Genomic DNA, 16679 nt, shown 5'->3' with positions numbered 1-16679 from the left:
CCTCGATGTTTACGTCAGACCCTATGCTGGTGCTGTTGGCCCTGAGTTCATCCTGATGGATGATAACGCCCGTCCTCATCGCGCCAGGGTGGTGGAACAGTACCTTCAGCAGGAGACAATTGTCCGTATGGACTGGCCAGCGCGCTCGCCGGACTTGAACCCAATTGAGCATGTATGGAACATGCTGCAGGTCTGCCCTTTCACGCCGTAGAGCACAACCCACGACTTTCGCAGAGCTCGGAAACGCCATCGTGGAAGAGTGGAACAACCTTCCCATTGGAAACATCCGGGTGCTTATTGACAGCATGGCTCGACGTTGTCAAGCGGTCATTGATGCAAGGGGAGGCCATACCCGGTATTGACACTTCATCGACTAAGTGTAATGATGGACTATCCCCAAAAACTGTGTAATTCTTTCTCTGGTTTGCTGTTAACTTTTTGTAATGAAATGCCTTTTGGTGTTATTTTCAGATTTCAAGCATTCCGTATTGATAAAAGTTCATGCCGTTCATGAATTTTCATTCATAACCTGAGTAAACACATTTCTGAGTCAAATTTATGTCTTTTGTTATGTTAGTGGTAAATTACACACATATAACCTAGTGATCCTTATAAAATTTTGAGTAGTACATTTCATAAAAGATTGAATATTGTTAACAGATAATTTAGATCATCATTCTTGACTCTTAAAAACTCAATTGTTGATACAGAATCCCACAATAACAGTTTTCGAGAGGCACGTGCCACTAAGTAAACACTGTGTCAGGTACTGGTAATTAGGAGACCATATTTGCTTAGGTAAACAAGTGATCATTGCCAATAATAGATCAAGGGGTTGCGTTTAAACCCCAAACAGATATGGCTTGGATATTGAGCACCTCATAATTATTAATTTCTCAAAATATTTTTTGAAACATAGGTAAAAACACTAGAACATGGACTTGAAATTGTCAACCGATTCTGACAAAAATTTGTACCAACTTACAAGCGGGTCAATGGCAAATTCCTACAAAATAACCTTAAAAAATACATCCGACTTATGGGCGGACCGACTTATAGGCGAGTATATACGGTATATCTTAAAAACTTATGAAGAGATTTGATTTAAATGTTGTAAATACATTGTTCTTGGACTGAAGTTATGCATTTCTTATTTTTAAATGAAATTATTTAAAGTATTACATAGAAAGTTATGCTATTTCTATTTTGTTTAAAAGGGGGTCTCTTTGTCTCTAATATTTCAAAAACAAATTAAGAGGTTGGAATCAGACCTTTTACATAAATTTTTAGCTCACCTGAACTGAAAGCTCAAGTGAGCTTTTCTGATCACCTGTTGTCCATCGTCTGTTGTCTGTCCATCTGTCTGTAACTTTTTACATTTTCGACCTCTTCTCCAGAACCACAAGGCCAATGTCAACCAAAGTTGGCAAAAAGCATCCTTGGGTGAAGGGATTTTAAGTTCGTTCAAATGAAGGGCCATGTCCACTTTAAAGGGAAGATAATCACAAAAATGCAAAAATAGGGTGAGATCATTTAAAAATCTTCTCAAGAACCACTGTGGTACACAATATGTTAACTTTACAAGTAAAACAGGCACATGATATGTGAACTCTACAAATAAAACAGGTACACAATATGTTAACTTTACAAATAAAACAGGCACATGATATGTTAACTTTACAGATAAAACAGGTACACAATATGTTAACTTTACAAATAAAACAGGTACACAATATGTTAACTTTACAGGTACACGATATGTTAACTTTACAGGTAAAACAGGTACACAATATGTGAAATTTACAGGTAAAACAGGTACACAATATGTTAACTTTACAGGTGAAACAGGTACACAATATGTTAACTTTACAGGTGAAACAGGTACACAATATGTTAACTTTACAAATAAAACAGGTACACAATATGTTAACTTTACAGGTGAAACAGGTACACAATATGTTAACTTTACAGGTGAAACAGGTACACAATATGTTAACTTTACAGGTGAAACAGTGAAGCAGATACAAAGGGAGAGAAACAGAAGATCTCTGGTGGTGCTTGATCTGTGTTCTGGGAAAGGTGGAGATTTACTCAAATGGAGGAAGGCAGGAATCTCAAAACTTGTCTGTGCAGGTAAATCAACCTGAATTTGAAATAAGCCTCCAAATTAGAAACTTCTCTCATCCACACTGCACTCCCAAATAGCATTTGCAAGCTGTTAACCCATCTTTGTGAAAATATGAATAAAATCCAAGCTGTAGAATTCAAGCTGTAGAAATATGAACAGTTAACCGGGTTGTATTTCATATGGATAAAGTATATTTGTATTTTAAAAAGGTCAGAATTTATTTTTGATATATTTATCCCCCTCAGTGCTGAGATAATACAAATCCCATGTAAATGCTGGAGGAACAACAATAATTTCATTATTTTACAGGAAACCATAATCTTTGTGATGAATTTGATTTTAGATATTGCTGGAACATCTGTTGAACAATGTGAAATTCGATATCGAGAGATGAAGGGAAGAACTCAACACGATCGAAACTCTGGAGAGATTTTCTCAGCGGAATTCATAACAGCTGACTGTACAAAAGTAGGTGTACTAGTCAGGGGTTCGTTTACTCACTGAAAACCGTTAGTACAATATCCTCAGGTAGGGATTTCCTCAGGTAGGAAAATTTCTTCAAGTAGTTTAAAATTTTGTCCGTGTATTCATGAATCACAGTTGGTCTGAATTATCTGAGGGAATCAGCATATAGACATTTATATCAAGATAATCATTTAATATTTATTGTCTTGAAGATATTACAGCAATTTTGATTGGCTGAAAAATTGATTTGATTTCTGCATCCAAAAAAAACCTGATTTTGACTTCATATTGTGTAATGATATGAATTTGAAAACAAAATCATGTTTTACTATTTAACCTAAATGTTTTAAAATAATCAAATGATAAGAAATGAATCTTATAATTCTTTTCTTGATGGCGGTATCATAGGGAAAATTAAAAGGAAAACTTTTTCATCATTGTGCTCTGCTCATTGATGAAGCCTTATGTCCAATTTTCCCTATGTTACCTGCATCAAGAAAAGAATTATAAGATTTATTTCTTAAATCAAGTGACATAGAGAGTTATCACTGGATAATAAAACTCATTCTGAAAGATTACAGTACCCGCAACGTTATTCTTGAAATTCCTATCATGTTCTATCGTGCGTGTATCCTATCATATCGTGCGTGTATCCTATCGTATCGTGCGTGTATCCTATCGTATCGTGTTTTGCTTTTATCAGTTTTTCCGTTTTCTATCGTGTTTTGCGTTTATCAGGTCTATAGTGTATCGTGTTTTGCGTGTATCAGGTTTTCCGTTTATCGTGAAAATCATTTATTGTGTAGCTTCGGAAACTATCGGGATTGTATATCAAATCTAATGAAAAAGTATGATACTTTTCGAAAGTTTTATTCGTTTTGTTAATGAAGCTATTTTTAGGAATCGAGAAAACACAGTATATTTGGAGAACATAAAGCTGTCGATTTTAAGGCAGAAAAAGAGCTATTTGTCTGTCCAGAGAGGGTGAAAATTTATCACAATTTCATTCTAAGTAATACGATAAGTAGGCAGTGGTTTTCCGAGCAAACTGGGGACCGTAAATCTGAAAGCTCCTTCGTGTACAGTTCATAAACATTTGCTTGTCTAGAAACAATTATTTGTAATTAACACTAACAGAGAAATAGGAAGTTCCAATTTGAAAGGAAAATTCAGTAAATTACGTTGTTTATTACATATATTTGAATAAAGGCTCGTTTTCTTCAGGTTTTTTTTTTCCACCTGTGTTCTATTTATATACCCACCCTTGAACTTGTGCGCGTCTGTGTATCACCCGTGTTTTGACTGCAAACATTCTCAGGGACATTGTATTTGACACATTTAGAAGATTAAGTTTTAAAAGGGTGCAAGGGTGTTGCATCTCCCAAAAGTCTGCCCAACTGGGCACGACTCAGCTTTCATCGTTGTTTTTTTACTTGTACACTTGTACTTGTACCTATAATCGTATGGGTAGATACTGGAAATTAATACCGGGTTTGATGATAATTTGTATTTTTTTTTTTTTTACATACTAAACACAATTTTTTTTAAGCGGTTCAATATTGTGAATTTAAAAAAGCCGTGTTTTATTTATTTATTTTTTCATAGTTTATTTCTATTTGTTAATAAGATATCAATTCAAATACATATGTTCCAATTACTTATGAATATCAATTATCACTCATCGTGTAGAAATATCTAACGTATGAAGATTTGGGGTAATGCAGTGGATGTTTTTTTAAAGCGGTCATGATGAAAATAATTGTAATTGTTGAATGACCGGTGAACTTAGAGCTTGATGCAAAATAACCCCCTCCTCACTACACACAAAATATTCCTTGGTTTATTTCACATTTAAAATAATAGACATTAGAATTAGAGAGCTACTGAAGCATGATATCACTACATTATATTACATTTAATTCATTCACTGTATAATTTATATATTAAACCTTAGGTGACAATTACAATTTTAGAATCATTGGCTGGGAAAATTCAAATAGACATCAAATAATAAATTAAATACCGTATACAGTTTAGTTTTCTGATTTTAGCTGTGATGGCGTAAAAAATTGAAATAAAAATATTTGTTTTAAAGTACAACCGTGTATTAAAGAAATTATACGTTTTAGGTATATAATGAATATTGAAATCCTTCAGTATTATTACCAACATAATGTAATTATGTTGTCGGTATCAAAATTTCGTTCTGTCTAAATTGATTCTAAATTTACAACATTTATATCAGGTTTTCCGTTTATCGTGAAGATCGTTTATCGTGTTTTGCGTTTATCAGGTCTATCGTGAAGATCGTTTATCAGGTTTTGCGTTTATCAGGTTTATCGTGTATCCTGTCGTATCGTGCATGTATCCTATCGTATCGTGCGTGTATCCTATCCTATCATGCGTGTATCGTGTTCTATCGTTTATCATGTCAAGAATAACGTTGCGGGTACTGTAACCTGACATGTAATTTGTATTTTAACAACTTGTTGACCTTTAGAACTTTCTCCAGGTTCGTCTTAGAGAAAAGTATGAGGATGCATCAATGAAGTTTGACCTGTCCAGCTGCCAGTTTTCATTTCATTACTCCTTCGAGAGCCTCCCCCAGGCCAAGGTGATGCTACAGAACGCCTGCGAGTGTCTGACTTTGGGGGGATACTTCATAGGAACCACACCCAACTCTCTGGAAATCATGTAATACTTAGTTATGATAACCTGTATCTAATTCATGGACTAAATTCATTGTGCAGATATTCCAGGTACTGTGGCGTCAGAATTCTCTGTAAGCTGTTAAAATAAAGCTTGAACAGATACAAATAGTGTCTAAACTCTGCTGGTAGTTGCAAGCTGGGATTTTTTTCTGGTGGCACATTAAACCAGCAGTAACATCTTCAAATCTGTAGATGTACTAGGTATCTGGGTGATGTACTAGATATTATCTGGATGATGTACTAGATATTATCTGGATGATGTACTAGATATTATCTGGATGATGTACTAGGTATTATCTGTATTATCTGGATGATGTACTAGGTATTATCTGGGTGATGTACTAGGTATGTGGGTGATGTACTAGGTATTATCTGGGTGATGTACTAGGTATTATAAGGATGATGTACTAGATATTATCTGGATGATGTACTAGGTATTATCTGGATGATGTACTAGGTATTATCTGGGTGATGTACTAGATATTATCAGGATGATGTACTAGATATTATCAGGATGATGTACTAGGTATTATCTGGATGATGCACTAGGTATTATCTGGATGATGCACTAGGTATGTGGGTGATGTACTAGGTATTATCTGGGTGATGTACTAGGTATTATAAGGATGATGTACTAGATATTATCAGGATGATGTACTAGATATTATCAGGATGATGTACTAGATATTATCAGGATGATGTACTAGATATTATCTGGGTGATGTACTAGATATTATCTGGATGATGCACTAGGTATTATCTGGGTGATGTACTAGATATTATCAGGATGATGTACTAGGTATTATCTGGATGATGTACTAGGTATTATCTGGATGATGCACTAGGTATGTGGGTGATGTACTAGGTATTATCTGGTTGATGTACTAGATATTATCTGGATGATGTACTAGGTATTATCTGGATGATGTACTAGATATTATCAGGATGATGTACTAGATATTATCAGGATGATGTACTAGATATTATCAGGATGATGTATTTATCGTACCGTGGTTTCAGCGGGTGAAACGTCACAATATCTCAAATTATGTTGTATGAGCGGTTTCAGCGGATGAAACGTCACAATGTCACAAATTACGTCACAAATTACGTCACAAATTACGTTGTATGAGCGTCTTCACAGCGGCTGCCACATAACTAATCTATTCATTCGCCATCTTTAATTTGCATGATTTATAGCTTCCAATATCATTCGTAAGTTTCCTTCCGGTTGGTGAGTAAAAAGTTTTACTTATATGTATAACTAAGGTTTTATCGTGCATGTTTACAAATATGTAAACAGTTTCGTATGTTTATAAGTATGAAAACCACTAAGCATCATTATTCTAATGTTAAATTTTTATATGTTTACTAATATAGAAACAACTACATGTGTTATACTTATATAAACATCTAAGCATATAATTCGGGTTTTCTATCGTGTATAACTATATGTTTATTAGTATGTAAACAATTACATATATAAGTATCGTAGCATATTAATATTAGGAATATAAACTTTGCGTTTTTATCGTTTTAGTTTATATAAACATGTAGTTAAAATATAGATGCAGCTATACATCAAATCCCGGTATATTATATTATATGTATATGCAAATATACATAAAATCCAGGTATGTTATTATACGTATGTATTTTGTAAACTTCTTTTTATGACGAACATTTAGATGCAATGTCGCAGTTTGTATGTATGCAGGCCTGCTGCATACTATTATATTTAATATATGTAAGCTTGTTGGATGTATGCGATTTGTGATTTTGCATCTATTCTGTATTTTCATTATTTAATCAAATCTATATGTTATGTAATTAAGTATACCACTTCTTATGGTTGGTATTTTATCTGTCATACAATTTTATCATAAGTACTAACTCACCACTTACTACATTATACATCTTCAGTTTTATACACATAATACATACTATCGAATAAGAATTATGGAGCCATGTCGTGCTACGAGCTGGATCCAGTTACAGAAACATGGTACAGGGTCTGAGGTGTAGCACCTGACGACGACTTCAAAATTCTTGCCTGATGACGATCTCAAAATTGTTGTCTGGCATAATTTTATAATTTATGATTAACAAAGTAATAACTAGTGGCACTCTATTATCAAAATTTTCTTTGGCGACCCTACCCTAATTCTTTTCTGTATATATTTTAGTTATTTCACATGTATATACATACCTACATCCATATTACTATCACCTGTTACTAATATTAATAATTATGTAATAGTTATGGTATATTTATTTCGGTGTATCTTGAATTGGACGAAGGACGGACACTCGTGCGATTACTAATTATTATTACCTTCTATTAGAATCCAAATAAATAACAAATATTTTAAATATTTAATTTTATATTTACTTATTATATTTTTTAAATTTTAATATACTTAAGGAATAAATTAAATAAAAATCATTATTAAAATTATTATATAAATAAAAATTATAATTTATTTCATTAATTTTTACTTTTTATTTAGTTTTTATAAATATAAGTTACTTCTTTATTTCATTATAATTTATGACATACGACCATCACATGTATGTGTCCGGCCATCAAAAGACAGTACCGCAGTCATCAGACGTGTTGGTACACGATGGTCCTTATTTATTTATATTTATTTATTTTTAAACCATGGGACAACCCATACGTCCCATACGGAGCATATGGAATGTTACTACAACACACTTCAACTTCACTATGTTGGTGCATTTGGGAGGTGTTGGAGGGTGAGGCTGGATCGCAATGAGATGGATAGTATTATGGCAGATAATACAGTCACCAATCGGTTAACGATATATAGTTAACCAATCCTACGAATATCAAACAAACAAATCTGTAGATGTACTAGGTATCTGGGTGATGTACTAGATATTATCTGGATGATGTACTAGATATTATCAGGATGATGTACTAGATATTATCTGGGTGATGTACTAGATATTATCAGGATGATGTACTAGGTATTATCTGGGTGATGTACTAGATATTATCAGGATGATGTACTAGATATTATCTGGGTGATGTACTAGATATTATCAGGACGATGTACTAGATATTATCAGGACGATGTACTAGATATTATCAGGACGATGTACTAGATATTATCTGGATGATGCACTAGGTATTATCTGGATGATGTACTAGATATTATCAGGATGATGTACTAGATATTATCTGGATGATGTACTAGGTATTATCTGGGTGATGTACTAGATATTATCTGGGTGATGCACTAGGTATTATCTGGATGATGTACTAGGTATTATCTGGATGATGTACTAGGTATTATCAGGATGATGTACTAGGTATTACAGTGGAACCCCGTTATTACGTTTTCCATTTTGTCACGATAAAATAACGTAATACTGGGGGCAACATAATAAACGTTCCCAGTTAAATCCGTTAAAATTATCATTTGGAAATTGTATGTCGTCCGTTGGTACTCCGTGTTTACTGTTTCTTTGTTTAAAAGACTATGATACTTTGTTTTATTTACATCTTATCTTTAATGTCCGTAATTCTTCATGTTCTTATCCCTTTTCTTTATTTCGGTGTAGAATACATAAGGATGTTTTGATAAACGTTGCTTTTTCTGCATTCGTTTGGACCGCCATTTTGTTCAACTTTAAAACAATGCGTTCATGTAAATTTCTCTCAATAACTCGTTCCGGTTCGTATTCAACATTCGTATTAAAAAAATAACAAAACATTGTTTTTATTAAGTTCTCTAATTACACAATACACAACACAATAAAAAAATCCCACCCAAAAAAACAACAAAACTATAGACACAAAACACACACGATACCCAACACTTGCACACTTCTCACCAACGATAAACATGCACGGAGAACAATTTAAGCTCAATCCACATAAAATATAATGATGCACGAAGATTTCATTTATAACGATAAATGATGGCACTAAAATCACGTGCGCATCAAGGGATTTTAAAATATTCACTGAGGTATATGCCGTGCACGAATCGACCGATAGATTGGTGAATGTATGGACAAGATTTACGAACACCCAAGCTGCATGTCCAAACAACGAATTTTTTTTAAGTGAACACCTTTAGTCACCTATGTCCAAGCAGTTACCCAAGCGGTTGTAACATTGCTACGATAAATCTTGTCTTTCTTGTTTGGTACCAAAGCTGTCCGTGAATAGAGTTTTAATAGTGAAGGTAATCACACTATGCTGAACACGCAGGTGGTTGTGAAATTATTTCTTTGATTATCAAAATATGAAAAATGAAGTAAATTTCATAGAGTACAATTTCTAAATAAACATTATTTGTTTATCACTGGCTTCTATACGGGGTATTCACCTGTATTGATGTCACTAGATCTATCGAAGCGTGATCAGTCAAGCGTCTCTAATCCCCAAACAGACCAGGAAATTTACGTGGTGACTGCCTCAGGCAGTCAAGGTGTGAATAGCTTATTATTTTGAGAATCACTATTGAATAATTAGGGGTTTATTACGTTTTTGTCGGAATTTTTACAGCGTAATACCGAGTCCCGGCATTTTAGGACAACGTAATAACGAGGTCTATTTTATATAGGATTATTAAGAAATGGTTTTGTGCTTTGAAATTCCAACGTAATATGCAGACTAACGTAATAAAGGGGGAACGTAATAACGGGGTTCCACTGTATCTGGGTGATGTACTAGGTATTATCTGGGTGATGTACTTGGTATTATAAGGATGATGTACTAGGTATTATCTGGGTGATGTACTAGGTATTATCTGGGTGATGTACTTGGTATTATCTGGATGATGTAATAGGTATTATCTGGGTGATGTACTAGGTATTATAAGGATGATGTACTAGATATTATCTGGGTGATGCACTAAGTATTATCTGGGTGATGTACTAGGTATTATCTGGGTGATGTACTAGATATTATCTGGGTGATGTACTAGGTATTATCTGGATGATGTACTACATATTATCTGGATGATGTAATAGGTATTATCTGGGTGATGTACTAGGTATTATAAGGATGATGTACTAGATATTATCTGGGTGATGCACTAAGTATTATCTGGGTGATGTACTAGGTATTATCTGGATGATGTACTAGGTATTATCTGGGTGATGTACTAGGTATTATCTGGGTGATGTACTAGGTATTATCTGGATGATGTACTACATATTATCTGGATGATGTACTAGGTATTATCTGGGTGATGTACTAGGTATTATCTGGATGATGTACTACATATTATCTGGATGATGTACTAGGTATTATCTGGGTGATGTACTAGGTATTATCTGGATGATGTACTAGGTATTATCTGGATGATGTACTAGGTATTATCTGGATGATGTACTAGGTATTATCTGGATGATGTATTACAATACAACCTATTATTGGGTGAAAGGCCGTTTGATGTGTTTCATACCGATTGTTAGGCCGTTATTGGCACACTAATAATGACTACGGATAACTCTGTTTACCCGATCAGAATATAGGGCTCACGGCGGTGTGACCGGTTGACAGGTGATGCTTACTCCTCCTAGGCACCTGATCCCACCTCTGGTGTGTCCAGGGGTCCGTGTTTGCCCAACTATCTATTTTGTATTGCTTATAGGAGTTATGAGATTGATCACTGTTCATTATCTTCACCTTTCATTAGGTATTCTCTGTCTTGATGATGCAACTCTGTTATTTTTCATTAGGGCTTGTTAACCTGCCTCAGACTTCAGTGCATCAATTAAAATGGTTACAGAAGTCGCATTAGAAGCAATGCTATAGATTCCTAAATATACATGAGGAATTATCTAACAAGAAGTGTCACAAAATCATACTTGCTTTTATTTGTACATTTAAAAACTCCTCATCAACAGCCCTCTTCCAAAGTCATGTTCTCAGAATTTGACGGTCACGAGTTATTTTGCGATATTAAGTACTCGTGTTAAAAAGGGAATTTACAAAAGTATTGTTATTGACTATATGCATTATCACTTCAATATCATGAGCCTGGATATTATTTTCATTTGCAGGAAGAGATTGAGATCGTCTGAGAACAGGTCATTTGGAAATGACGTGTACAGAGTGACCTATGAATTAGATGACCTTGACAACGTGCCCTTGTTTGGCGCTAAATATAACTTTCATCTAGAGGGTGTTGTGGATTGTCCTGAATTTTTAGTATACTTCCCAGTGCTTGAAAAGTTAGTAAACTGTTACTATGAAAACAGCTGAGAAATTTAATGGCACTATAGCTAGAAATATATAGAATGAATTCCTAAGTTTTACATGGAGAGAAAATTAAAAAATGGATTTAGTTCTGACAAAGAGAAAAGAATGGACATGAGTCATTGATCTGAATGTTTTTTTCATATGTGTTCATTTTAGGTTGGCTGAGGAATATGGTATGAAACTTGTTTATAAGAAATCATTTGCAGACTACTTTGCAGAAAATGTGGAGAAGGGGGAACACAGAAATCTACTGAATAAAATGCAAAGCTTGGAGGTTAGTAAAATAAGATAATGAAAATCAATGGATTCATTTTATATTTCTTGTCTTACTACTTTCCTCTCAATATGTATGCATTTGCAGTGCATGGTAGACAACCAATCATGATGCATGCACAATGTTGCATGATTCAGGAATGATTAAATCGGGTGATCCCTAGTGGAATGATTCTCCGTGACAAACAGTTGATCAGAGACATCCATGTTCGTGCTCGATTTCAATTTGTTGTCGTCCGTCGTGTGTTAACAATTGAATGTTTTTAACTTCTTCTTAATAACTACAATGCCAGGCTTTACACAACACATTATGTCAGCCTAATTTTAGTTTAAGTCATTATGTAATGGATGATATCAAAATTGTGAGTTTCTAATTTAAAAAATCACATTTAACAAGAATGTTTGGTAAGTAAAACTGAATTTCAGTTATACTATATGAGGTTTGTTGTTTTAGAACTGTGGTAGTGTTAGGGCTTGTGATAAGCATGTCAAACAACATTAAATTTTGTTCTTTTAGACCTTTGGTAATGAGAGCCTGCCTTTGATAAACATTTCAAACACCATGACAGGGATTAAAATTAACGGTCGCCCGAGGCAACTAAATATTGGTATGGGCAATGAAAATTTCGTAAGGTACTGGCCCAGTTGGCGACCAGAATTTCCTCTATGTCCAAAGTTGTAATACGGTGAAACCCGGTTTCTCATTGAAATCATAGTTTGTGTTTATTATCTTTTTAAATAAAATAATAAAAAATACGATCGGCGAATCTCTATACAATCTATGCATGTTATGTAGTAATATTACGGAATTTTAAATGATGCATTTGGGTATCTACATTTACGTTGCGTGATATGTTTCCTGTTAGTTAAGTCACACATGGGCGAAGATAGGCCCGATTAGGAAAATCCGAAAAGCATCATGTGGGGGTTTATTAAAGGGATAAAGGCTCCCGATCCCACAAATAAACAAAAGAGAAAATACAATAAAAACTACGAACTAACAAGACTGAGAAAATTCCAAATTTCGTGGAAGGAAAACAGACCGTGGTTGTAGTTAGACGATGAGCCAGGCATGTTTTGATAGCCTGCAAATCGTTCCCCAAGCATGGAAAAGGAAATAGAGCATGAGTTAGAGTAAATGCAGTGGATAATAAAGTGAATGTTTCTGACAAAATGTGTTTTTCGTTATATGGGCTAGTAAATCTCCTATTGGGCTAATGAAATTTGAAAGTTGGTAGCCTGTTTGGCTACTTTTTAAGGGTTGATTTTAATCCCTGCATGAATTTTGTTCATTCAGACTCTTGATAGTGAAGGCCTCTCATAAGAGTGTTGTACAATATGAGGTTTGTAGTTTCATACCTGTTGTAGTGAAAAGCTGTTATAAACATGTACTGTACGTGGTTTTTTTTTTTTTTTTAGTTCTTTGGTAATGAAGACTTCTGATAGACATGTTGTACTGTATGTATTTTGTTCTTTCAGACCTGTAATAGTGAGAATCTCTGCTAGACATGTACTGGTCATATTTTGTTGATTCAGTTCTTTAGCAGGGAAAGTTTTGGTTCTTCAGGAGTCGGGACCTCTGATAAACACATCTTTAGTTGTCAGGACCTCTGATAAACACATCTTTAGTTGTCAGGACCTCTGATAAACTCGTCTTTAGTTATCAGGACCTCTGATAAACTCGTCTTTAGTTGTCAGGACCTCGATAAACACATCTTTAGTTGTCAGGACCTCTGATAAACACATCTCTAGTTGTCAGGACCTCTGATAAACACATCTTTAGTTGTCAGGACCTCTGATAAACTCGTCTTTAGTTATCAGGACCTCTGATAAACTCGTCTTTAGTTGTCAGGACCTCGATAAACACATCTTTAGTTGTCAGGACCTCTGATAAACACATCTTTAGTTGTCAGGACCTCTGATAAACTCGTCTTTAGTTGTCAGAACCTCTGATAAACTCGTCTTTAGTTGTCAGGACCTCTGATAAACACATCTTTAGTTGTCAGGACCTCTGATAAACTCGTCTTTAGTTGTCAGAACCTCTGATAAACTCGTCTGTAGTTGTCAGGACCTCTGATAAACACGTCTTTAGTTGTCAGGACCTCTGATAAACTCGTCTTTAGTTGTCAGGACCTCTGATAAACACATCTTTAGTTGTCAGGACCTCTGATAAACTCGTCTTTAGTTGTCAGGACCTCTGATAAACACATCTTTAGTTGTCAGGACCTCTGATAAACACATCTTTAGTTGTCAGGACCTCTGATAAACTCGTCTTTAGTTGTCAGAACCTCTGATAAACTCGTCTTTAGTTGTCAGGACCTCTGATAAACACATCTTTAGTTGTCAGGACCTCTGATAAACTCGTCTTTAGTTGTCAGAACCTCTGATAAACTCGTCTTTAGTTGTCAGGACCTCTGATAAACACATCTTTAGTTGTCAGGACCTCTGATAAACACATCTTTAGTTGTCAGGACCTCTGATAAACTCATCTTTAGTTGTCAGGACCTCTGATAAACACATCTTTAGTTGTCAGGACCTCTGATAAACACATCTTTAGTTGTCAGGACCTCTGATAAACTCGTCTTTAGTTGTCAGGACCTCTGATAAACTCGTCTTTAGTTGTCAGGACCTCTGATAAACACATTGTACTGTATGAGTTTGATGTTTCAGACCTACCCTAGTGAGGATTTACTTGGGAAGGGACCAGACGACTACACAGCAATAGAAAAATTGTACCAGGAAATCCTCTTCAGAGATGACCGGCCTGACCACGTCAAACAAAGAGGTCCCCCTAAAGTGGTGAGTTCTGTAATGGTTCTTCTACCTTGTAAAGTGGTGAGTTCTGTAATGGTTCTTCTACCTTGTAAAGTGGTGAGTTCTGTAATGGTTCTTCTACCTTGTAATGTAGAAAATGCTTCAACAAAATTATATCACTGCTTATGTTTTCATGCACCAAAACAGAAATAGTGTATAGAAATAAAATGAATGTCACAGGCAGTCATTCCTTTACTGAATGTTAACAGACTAGCACTACATCATCAACCGTGTAATAAACCTCACTTAATAAACTCACTAACAAGACGTCATCAGCTTATTAGGCCAACAACAAAAAGTGTTGAGTTTCCGCTAACGTTCTAGAAAAAAATAGGGTAGGTAGGTAGGAAATAAAAAAAAAAAATTTTTAATTTTATTTTTTCAAAGTATGCAAAAACATTGTAAACTCTAACAAGTTAAATGTTCGATTGAATTTTATACTTTCAAAATAAAATTTTGCTTAAATTGCATTGCAAGTAAACTTTCGATCATAACATTTCACCTGTTATTGGCTGAGGATTATTTCCAGATCTTTTAATTATAAGAAACAATATTTTTCAATAAAACATATCTAGCATAAATTATTTCCAGATGTTTTATAAGAAACAATATTTTTCAATAAAACATATCTAGCATAAAACACAAAAGTTAACTCCTTTATCTCACTATGCCATACAAGTACCAGATATATTGTTTCTACATTTAGATTGGTTGTCATAGGAATACTACTATTGGATATGTTTGACAGGAAAATAATGTGATGGTTTTGAAAAAAATATTAAATCATCACCAAAATATCAACATCATTAACATATTTTAAGTTTATTAATACATTTATGAATGTATTTTCACAATCTAAATGGAACAAGGGTAAGAAGACAGTCTGGGCAGATCCCACTTATCCTAATGGGATCCAACTCTCTTTCAGCTAAAACTTTTTACCGGACATAAATTTTTATTTTAAAAAAAGTCTTCACATCTTTTTTTTTTCCTCTCGGCTCTCACCAGCCATCAACTCGGATGCGTTCACCAGCTGTTCAGTTCACTGCTTTATTTGCGGCCTTTTTCATAGTGTTTTCAGTTAGAACTGCAGCAGAAACCATGGATGTGAATACAAATTTGACAAACTGGACATTAATGTCTGTCAGTCTGCATCATGACCTCCATATAAAACTAGGGTCCCCGTGTATATACAGTAATGCCCGCTGAAGCGATAGCATAAGACAGTGCATGGCTATAAATAGACACTGTCTAAAAACACCATAGGAGTTGGCAATTTTAACAAAATAAAGTGTTCCTTGGAAACATGACACTTGGTAAAGTCTCTTGACAGTCTGTTAACTTCAATTGTTAAATCACCGTTGCGTGAGGCATGCATGGAGCTGGAGGTACTAGCCACTCTGTCAACCATCATGCCATGCTGTTAGTTACAAACATTTTCAATGTTGTTTAGACACTTAACACAATACCATGCAATTTTGTACATCATTCAAGTGTTTGAATGACTTCATCTCAATGTCCAACTAAAAAGAAAACCAAGAACCAGGAATATATTTTTTCCAGGAAAATGACGATTTTTTTTTTTTTAAATATCAAAAAAAAAATTCAAGGGTCGGTCGGGTTAGCGAAAACACAACACATTTTATCAGTGGCCTTAAACTCACTAACAAGTCATCATCAGCTTAATAAACTCACTAACAAGACATCGACAGTATAAACTCACTAACACGACATCGACAGTATAAACTCACTAACAAGACATCAACAGTATAAACTCACTAACACGACATGAGCAGTATAAACTCACAAACAAGACATCAGCAGTATAAACTCACTAACAAGACATCAGCAGTATAAACTCACTAACAAGATATTAGCAGTATAAACTCACTAACAAGACATCATTATAAACTCACAAACAAGACATCAGCAGTATAAACTCACTAACAAGACATTAGCAGTATAAACTCACAAACAAGACATCAGCAGTATAAACTCACTAACAAGACATCAGCAGTATAAATTCACTAACAAGACATCA

At 34.6% G+C, this 16679-nt stretch overlaps 1 protein-coding gene across 1 annotated transcript in view; it reads left to right on the top strand.

The window, feature by feature from the left end:
- The window catches only part of LOC125676955 (mRNA cap guanine-N7 methyltransferase-like), a 33183-nt gene that overhangs the window by 6548 nt on the left and 9956 nt on the right, over positions 1 to 16679 (top strand). The window contains exons 4-9 of the mRNA XM_048914849.2: positions 2005 to 2133; positions 2472 to 2596; positions 5106 to 5287; positions 11353 to 11523; positions 11708 to 11825; positions 14495 to 14623. Coding sequence (XP_048770806.2) covers positions 2005 to 2133; positions 2472 to 2596; positions 5106 to 5287; positions 11353 to 11523; positions 11708 to 11825; positions 14495 to 14623 — 854 coding nt within the window. The remainder of the gene's footprint in view (positions 1 to 2004; positions 2134 to 2471; positions 2597 to 5105; positions 5288 to 11352; positions 11524 to 11707; positions 11826 to 14494; positions 14624 to 16679) is intronic.

This window comes from Ostrea edulis, chromosome 1, assembly GCF_947568905.1.
Source record: "Ostrea edulis chromosome 1, xbOstEdul1.1, whole genome shotgun sequence".
Lineage (NCBI taxonomy): Eukaryota > Metazoa > Mollusca > Bivalvia > Ostreida > Ostreidae > Ostrea > Ostrea edulis.
Note: the sequence above shows the minus strand (reverse complement) of the source record. Positions and strands in the feature narration are given on the sequence as shown.